General features: G+C 41.1%; 1 protein-coding gene across 1 annotated transcript; it reads right to left on the bottom strand.

Annotated features, from left to right (window-relative positions):
* Positions 1-2,400: 2,400 nt before the first annotated feature.
* On the bottom strand, positions 2,401-8,717 carry LOC144641147 (adenylate kinase 9-like; the record flags this gene model as incomplete). Its single annotated transcript, XM_078500194.1, has 9 exons — positions 2,401-2,807; positions 3,162-3,379; positions 4,038-4,136; positions 4,592-4,958; positions 5,916-6,133; positions 6,503-6,649; positions 7,402-7,603; positions 8,003-8,216; positions 8,499-8,717. Coding segments are annotated over 9 exons (1,896 nt in total), but the record flags the coding sequence as incomplete, so codon positions are not given.
* Positions 8,718-9,128: the final 411 nt, after the last annotated feature.

Raw genomic sequence — 9,128 nt, 5'->3', positions numbered from 1 at the left:
ACCAATACTGTTTCATCAAAAGATTGTGAAATGACCAATAAATTCCATAAGGGGCGTTTATAAGAATCGGAAGCAATTCGCATAATGCCAGGAGTTTGGAATTCCTAATTTATACTCATCAACTCCTTTAAAAACAGTCCTTAACAGTCTGTGAACTAGTCGCAGACGCCTTTGAGACCACGTCGACAAAACACGGGCCTGAAAGGCACCAAAATTAAAATATTGAAGATTGAATCGTGGAAATGCCCCGACATATTATTCAAAGCTGAAGACCCAACGGATGCCAGATTGAACGGAGGTAGCCTTTGAACCCTAAGTTAAAATCAACCCTCTCGTTTGAATCTAAAATATGAGCAGTCTCTACTCGTCCGCAAAGATCATCAAGCAAGAAGCAAAAAGGCATGCCAGAAATATGGCCGAGCGAGAACTGGAGGCGAGGTGTAACAAAAGTGCCTCGCCTCCAGTTATCACGCGCCTATTTTCCCGCTAGCTTTGAGAGTAAGTGGAAATGCTCGGCGCAAGGATCTTTCTCCGATCTTTTCTCTCACAATTTGAACAGCCCTTCTCGGGCCAAGATGAATTTTGGAAAAAATCTTTGGCTTGCTCGGCCAAGTATATTTCCTTCGTTTTAAAACTATTGTTGCAGTCATTGAAGGGTTCCTTTCAACCAGTTTCCATTGTGGCCGTTTCCGGGGAACTTAATTTTTACCGGACAAGCAAAGGGCACTGAGATTGATCCAACATTACGCTTGGGAAGTAAGCATGGAAAGTATAATAAGGAAAGCTGAAACTGTTATTTTCGTGATAGGTCATTTTCAGGTGTACCGATAGCTGGTCGTTGCTCAATGCATACTAGTTGAGAGGAACCCTTGTAAAAATGAAAGCCCAAATGAAAGCGAAAAGAAATTCATTCATGACTGCCCTTTGTCAATTAGGCCTACTCTGGGACCCAAAATCGCTTAAAGTCTCCCAAAATCGCCTAAAGTCGCTTAAAGTATAGATATTTTCTGTAACAATGCTTTATGGTGTACCAGGATGATTCCCATGTACATGTATACAACAACTGTACTTAGGTCGGTCACCTCAAAGGTCACCTAAAATTGCCTAAAGTCGGTTAAAATCGCCCAAAGTCGCCTAAAGTCGCCAAAAAAGTCTCCCAAAATCGCCTAAAGTCGCTTAAAGTATAGATATTTTCTGTAACAATGCTTTATGGTGTACCAGGATGATTCCCATGTACATGTATACAACAACTGTACTTAGGTCGGTCACCTCAAAGGTCACCTAAAATTGCCTAAAGTCGCTCAAAGTCGCCTAAAGTCGCCCAAAAAGTCTCCCAAAATCGCCTAAAGTCGCCCAAAGTCGCTTAAAGTATAGATATTTTCTGTAACAATGCTTTATGGTGTACCAGGATGATTCCCATGTACATGTATACAACAACTGTACTTAGGTCGGTCACCTCAAAGGTCACCTAAAATTGCCTAAAGTCGCTCAAAATCGCCCAAAAAGTCTCCCAAAATCGCCTAAAGTCGCTTTAAATAGTATAGATATTTTCTGTAACAATGCTTTATGGTGTACCAGGATGATTCCCATGTACATGTATACAACAACTGTACTTAGGTCGGTCACCTCAAAGGTCACCTAAAATTGCCTAAAGTCGCTCAAAATCGCCCAAGGTCGCCCAAAATCGCCTTAAATCGCCCGTAATTTTGGACAAAATGAGCTAAAATCGCCTAAAGTCGTCTTAGGTCGCCCAAAGGTACGGCGACTTTGGGTCCCAGAGTAGGCCTTCAATTTCAGTTTTAACTTAGGACGCTTTCCATTTGTCAGAACTGGCCGGCCAGACCGGTATATTCGAGAACAGAATTCCGTTGTTGGCCAGATTTATTTGTCCTTTCAAACTTTGTTGTGATGGATTTGTGGGAAGATCCCGTGGAAAAGGTCCATTTTGCACCGGACCGGCCGGCGAATGGAAAGCGCCCTTAGGAAATGATATACCAATACAATTTAATGTTCTATTAATTAACGCACAACGTTTCTTTTGTAATCTCGAAGGAGTCAGTAATTTATTTTCGAAAAATTTTACGTAGATTGTTTCGACGTCCATTTTCCAGTTTTCTTTTCTCGTTCGAATGTTGTGATACACGGCTCGGTAATTTTGTAGGTCAGTTTTAATTTCTCAAGGCTGAATAGCGAGAAAATTTAAGACTGAACAACAGAAATGCCCTTGTGTTCTACACAACATTCTGGTGAAAAACTTGTTTATACTTATATTATATCTAAAATTGTATTTTTTGGTTGTGTGCGGAAAATGATTAACCAGTATTGTTGACTATGTGCAATATTTTTCCCAAGGTAATGAACATTGAATACAAGCAAATCAGAGATGAGATATTACCATGCTGAAGTCAAACAAATTTATTTACAATCGCCATTTGTTGGAGACAATTATATTTACATAGCTATTATACAACATTAATTGAACTAGGCATGTAGCACAGGTTATCATATTAAAAGTATACACAGTCTTTCTTAAAAAATAAATACTCTGTTCTCTAACTTGACTTGTGTCACGCAAGACGGTCACGCCGTCACACGTCACGCACACCACGTGGTTGTGGGTTCGATGTCCTTGAGTGCCAGAAAGGTCGACAGCTTGTGATCAAAGTCAATTGGAAGGTCCTCTGGTTCTCGATAGCGATTGGTCATCTCTTTACCGAGGTAGCCAATCAGCTCGCACTCTTCCTCGAATCTCATCAACTTCTGTTTGTATTTCTTTCGAACGTATTCACTGCTCTTTGGGTTGTAGGCTGAAAGAAGAAGACAAATTGCTGTAAGTTTTTATTCGCTGGTACAAACCAGTCTCCGAGAATTTACCGGGCCCACAGTTTGAGTAAAATGACTATGATCCAAATATAAACCCAACCTAATTCAATACCAGAGTAGGGGATGGGGTCCAGGGAGACCTCCCTTTTCGCTGAAAAGTTAAGGCCCGATGAACCAAGCCCCTGCCTCCCCCCCAATCCCATTGAAACAAGAAAATAACCTTTACTCACTCTCCTCTTCCCCATCCAACTTCTCCAAACCCCCCTGCACAGGGCCTACTTCAAAAGGTTTTCTGTATTCCAAAACAGCTCAATTACATAACGACACATCGTCCTTACCTTTAAGATGATAGGCGATGTAAAGCAGCGCAGACTTCTTGGCGTCAACAAACGGATACTTGGGTTTAAAACACCCGACGGCAGTCAGCGCTTTCGTGAGGGCAGTGGCCACACTCTGCTCCATGTAACCTAACATGGGGAGTCCACTTACAAGTAAGGGCTCCTTGCGGGGCGGTAACTTGTGTGGTAACGTTAGACTGTAGTACTTCTCTGGTAACCTGGAAAGTTAGACAATAATCTGAGTTGTTGACACCTTTCGTCTTGTTCAACTGTTGTGTGTTGTTAGTAAAGGGACTGTGTCACGGCTGAGATAGGTTTTTTTATCACGTTTTGCCAAATACTCTCTATGAAACTTAATTTTTGCAAAGAAGTTACTTCTTTGGATCTAAAGGACAAAACCATAGCTTGATTGCAACCAAATGTGTCTCCCGGGCGTTATAATTTAAAGTTACAAGCGAACAAGATTAACTTTGAAAACTGTTCAGCCCAACAATATTTCAAAAACCCATATCGCAATCCGTTTCAATCTTCGTCGCTTTTGGCCATCCGTACCTTCTTTTGTATTTGCTGTGTTATTGAAATGTTTCTCCGCTGTTTTAAGAGGTTATTTTGTATATTTAAACGAATTAGATGGTCATTTCCCATGCCTAAATTTAGCTAAAATCCGTAACACAGTCCCTTAAAATAAGGAAGCGAGTATGGTCAAAACCTAAGATCACTGCTGTTCGGTAATATAACTTAATTTATCCGCAACCTGCAGACAATCTGTAAGTTCAATATATTAATACTTGAATAAAACTAGACGGTATCAAAGTTAAATATTGAAAACTGACGTGAAAACTAAATTCAAACAACATCCTTCTACAAGCAAGTTACCTCATAAATTTCTGCAGTTTCTCCTCAGATTCAAAGCAGAACAGTTTTTCTCTGTACTCCACCACCAAGTCTGCCTCTCCAGGGACGATATTTTCATACCTGTAAAGAAATTCCAGAAAAGTTGAGAAAAAAGGAGTGTAAGTTATTTTAAATTAGTTTTCATTTGGAAGTCTCGGTCTCATTCATTATTCACAGCCGAAGGTGGTATCTTTCTCTAGAAACGTTTAAATGAGTGTATGTTACCTTATAATTTTGAGCTTTCCTTAGATTTGAAAATAATATTCGCTTCGCTCGCTTCGGCGGCCTATCTGGCGAGTTTGATTGAGCATTGGCGAGATGCTATGGGGGCCAAAATACATGGCGGATCGCAGGAAAACAGGGCAGTATACATGGCCTATGATTGGCTAATTCTGAAGTTAGGCACAGTAAATATCTATTGCGTGACATCACATACCTTACTAACTCCAGTTTTACATAAGGATTATATTGCGTGACTTTGTTGCGTAACACATAGCCTGGGAACAAGTTGTACTACCAAGAAATTCACTACCAACCTCAGTTTGCCATCTAAGTACGTAACCGGGCGGTAACCCTTCAGTTCAATCTGTTTTGGGAACATGATCTTCACATCCGCTGCAGTCTTTCTTTTCGGAAGGAGCTCGGGCTCGGGTAGTTTTCTGGGAGCCAAAGGAGGTACATAACGAACAGGGTCCGCAAGGAATTTCTCTAACTCCACTCGCGACGCCATCTTGTAATAACGCCCGCGAAACTCAGCGGCAAACTCCAGCGAAGAGTTGACTGAACAGTCGACCAGTTCCCCGCGGTCAGCCAGACTGACTGGACAGTACTGACCATAGTCACCCAGTCGTACGAGACACTCATTGGGTGTAATACACATGTCAGCAACTGACGCAGCTTTACCTGGAAACGACACAAAAAACCAGACGATAAGACATCATGTCTAGTTAGGTCTTACATGTAAGGATATTTCTCTTTTTTTAATAATGTTTTCTTACGTTCTCATATCCGTGTCGTTGTGACGTTATGTTGCTAGTATGAGCCTGGCTTAACTTTAAGAACACCGACGCTCTTAGTGTTTCAATCTTGGAGATAACAGATTGATTAATTCCATAAACAGCCTATTTGTCTTACTGACCAGGGCAAGTTTTCCCACAGAAGATACGACAAACTATGCTCACAATAAAGCATGCGAACAAGATTTTTTAAGAGTCTTCACCCGTCACCCCTTAAAGAACTTTCTCGCAGGTTTATCACAAACAAAATTTATTTCCACGGTCTGGTTAGGTCTCATATGGAAAAATATATGTATTGTTTAATGACGAAATTCCATAAACCAATCTTAACCCTTAACATGCTAAGCCCGGATTTTTCCGGGATTTGGAGAAATAGCCATTCTGCCACTTATGACGTCACCATGGTGACGTCAGCAGATTTTTGTGATTTGCATCTGATAGAGCTTGGATAGATCTTTCCATAGGACTAGGAAAGGAAAGGAGCAAGGAAAAAAATCGGAACGGTTCAGCAAAAAAAAAAAAAAAAAAAAAAATATGCGCACGCGCCAAAGTAAAATATTGTACATTTTTACATGGTAATTACATCAAAATCTTCCTGCATTGTCAGAAAGTGCATTTTTAGCAAATGTAGAGAAAATTTAGACCGTACAGCCAAGAAAATCAATTAACGGTTTAAAAAAACGCGTTTTGGGGAATAATTTCAGCATATTAAGGGTTAACAAAAAACGGTTAAGATCGAGGGTAGACTTCGAATGCAGCCGTCACTACCACCGGCATTCCCTGCAGACTTAGCTGGACTAACATTTCGGATGAGTATACAAAATTAACATTTCATAATAGTTACCTTCCGATAGCCTCTGTAAGTAGGTTTGAATTTGACGGACACTCTTCCTTGCTTCGTCCAGAGCCTGGTTCCAAATCCACCACTTAGACCGCTGACCATCCACGGGCACCCAGTTTCTGTGCTCCTTTTGGTACCAGTCTCTTACGGCTGCAATCTCCTGCTGCCAGGCGTTGAGCCTGATGCCGAGAATCTGTTGGCTGTCGTGCAAAGGAAAGACCCTGGGACGGAGATAATATAGAAGGGTGATCAACACGTACGATGTAAAATCTCCTAACAATACTAGAGCAAGTCAGTCATAAAGGTCAAGAGAATTAAGGCACCGATCAACAAGGAAACACGACATGATAGATAATAAAATTCTCCTAGCTAGCACAGTAAAATGTACGGAGACCTGTTAAGAGAATTTGTATGTGGCAAAATCAGAACAGACAACCGAGTACGAGAAAAAAAAAAAAAAGACAAGGGCAAACTACCGGTATGTTTAACTGCAAACGTCTTATGATCACTGCTAAATTTCGACTTTTGATGTGCGTTCAGTAGCTTTTTTACTCAATCCTGTTAAATCAAAGCAGACTATCGTGTTATACCTTGTAGGCGCATGACGGTCAGCGGTTCCTCGCCTCAGCACCTCATCATCCTCCACTTGTAGTTCCAGGACTCTGACGGGAATGATCTTTCGCTCGGTCAGCAGCTCTACTTGTCTCTTTGTGACGGGATATCCGTCAAGTATAAACCTAACGAACAAGAAACAAGGGATGTTATGTTACGAAAGTTGGATCAGGAAGAAAATTTAAGGGAAAAACGGGTTAAGTTGCCGTGTGTGTGTTTTTTTCTTTAAGCAGTAGTGATGCCTCAATTAAATGTGGCCGGAAATGAAAAGAGAAAGCAAATGATTACCCTTAATCGACAGAGTACCGATATTAAAAAGAAGCGAGAATAAAAAGGCTAGCTTGCTTCGTTTTCCAAAACTCGTCTTTTTTCTTCAATGAAGGACTGTTCGTCACTCCGTAAGCCTCTCTTTTTTCTAAGGCCTGTTTCACACTAGCGACATAACGACATAACGATAAAAAGAAAAGTTCAGTTCTTTTCTTATGTCATTATGATCCAACTATGACGTTTATTATGTTGTTCACACTTGTGACATAAAACATCAACGTGAGGTGTTTTATGAATTTGCGTGACCTTGCGTTATGTCGTTATATCGCGTTTCTCTTGTTAGATACTACAACACATTTCCAATTTGATAACAGCTTTTACACTATCAATGGGTCCTTTGCAGCTATATAACGGCTACCTGTTACAAAATAACACCTTCTTGGAGGAAAAGCTACGTGCTGGGAAATCAAGAACAAGGCGACTTCAACCAGTCATGCTTGACTTTCCTTTGTTTTGAATGTCCCAGAGCATAGCTTGCCCTCCAGCATGGCAGATTTTGTACCATGAGACCATTAGCTGCAAAGGACGCATACTCGTGATATAACTTTACCCTCGTGTCTGACACTGCATATCCAGCAGTGCCACCTCCAAAGCTTGCACCGCCAGCTCATCTGGCACAGGGTTCCCAGCCTTAAGATGAAGGTTGATCTGTCGCGCTAACTCAGTGTATGGCTGAAGGTTTAGAACTTTTCTGACTGCTTCACCAATAGACAGTCTCACGACGCCATACTCCGCCACAAAACGGTTCGCCACTGCAGCGAAAAAGAAACAGCGAATTATGACAAGAGCTGGTACACCATGGAAGTGTTAAGGCCGGTTTACAATGGACGATTTGTTGGCCCGATTTTGGCCCATAGGAAAACGAGTGCGCAGTTAAAAATCGGCCTGATAATGTTTAAAAAATATGTCGCAGTGCCACAGATTTTAGAAATCGGGCCAATTTTCATCCTCGCAATTCAAGTAAGGCAAAGAAAAGTCGCAGCGTGTAAATTTGCTTGGAACAAATCGGGCTGACAAATCGTAGCATTACACAAGACAATGTTTCGCCTAGTTTAACTTCACCGTTACCCACTGGAAAGCAAAAGTATGGAGATTAAACTAAATTAAAATTTCTAGCTGGTTAAAAACGCTGTATTGTGTTTCATACTCACATCCTGTCTTGCCCGACTTTGGAGGTCCAATGATCGCCATCTTGATAGGAACAACAGGCTTGGGAGAGGGCTGTTTTAAGAAACGAGAGGGGCACTGCATGAATGTGTCCCGCCCGTCCCGTCCCGAACAGAAGTATATATGCTGTCCGTACTCCACAGGGTAGGTATAAACCCCTGAGCCGTGCTGGGGCGGCAGAACTTCGCCTTCCAGGAGCTGCCAAGAAAATGAAATAATATTGCATTAATCCAGGGATTCAACAACTTTGCGGGCGACATCAGCGATTAACTGCACCATTCAATGTCACATTGAACGAGAAAATGCATAATTATAGATTTTAATGTACGAAAACAATTCGAGTTTTTACTTTATACATTAAGATTCAAAGATTCATGCTTTTCCTAATTTAGACAGCAGAAAATCAAACAGGCAGTTGGTGGAACACGAGACAGGCGCAAAGCGCGAGTCACGCGTGACAGAAAAGGCTCCTTGCGTTACCTTAACTGGGCACCATCGTCCAAATCTGCTTGGAAACTGGTAGCCCATGATCAGCATTCTATTGGCCAAGTAACCATCAATAGCGAAGCACCGGTCAAACAAGCTCTCCCTGAAATCAACCACCGGCTTGAGAACTTTCTTAATACGGTATTCCACAGTCCGTGGCTTCCGTCCACCGTTGATCTCAACACGAGGGATTGAAATCTCTTCCAGCGTTTCCTACAAATAAAATATAAGATTGTGGTAAGCCTGGGAAGATAGTGATAATGCAGGATTGCCGTTAAAAGGTTCATTTGGATATTTTAGAATAAAAACTAGCGATATAAGTTTAGAACAACGTTTCGCTGTCTTCATGACAGCATTTTCAATTTCAGTGTAAATGTCAAGTGCGATGGCTATTTATGAATACGATTTTATAACAGAGCGCGAAGAATGTAGTAAGTATTTTGAATGCTTAATTAGAGGTACAAAAAAATTAGGAACGCATTGTTCTATGTGAAAAGTTTTTTGCTCGGATAGAGTCAGATTGAGTGTTAAGATCGGTTTTAAGTTCTAAGTCTAAGTTTTAAGTTTTTGAATTCAGCGAAGGCTTGTTCTTTACTTATATCACTAGTTTTTATTCTAAAATGT

This window comes from Oculina patagonica, unplaced genomic scaffold (assembly GCF_052425735.1).
Source record: "Oculina patagonica isolate OP01 unplaced genomic scaffold, crgOcupat unplaced703, whole genome shotgun sequence".
Classification (NCBI taxonomy): Eukaryota; Metazoa; Cnidaria; class Anthozoa; order Scleractinia; family Oculinidae; genus Oculina; species Oculina patagonica.
The sequence above is the reverse complement of the archived record's forward strand: the minus strand, read 5'-3'. Positions and strand labels throughout refer to the sequence as shown.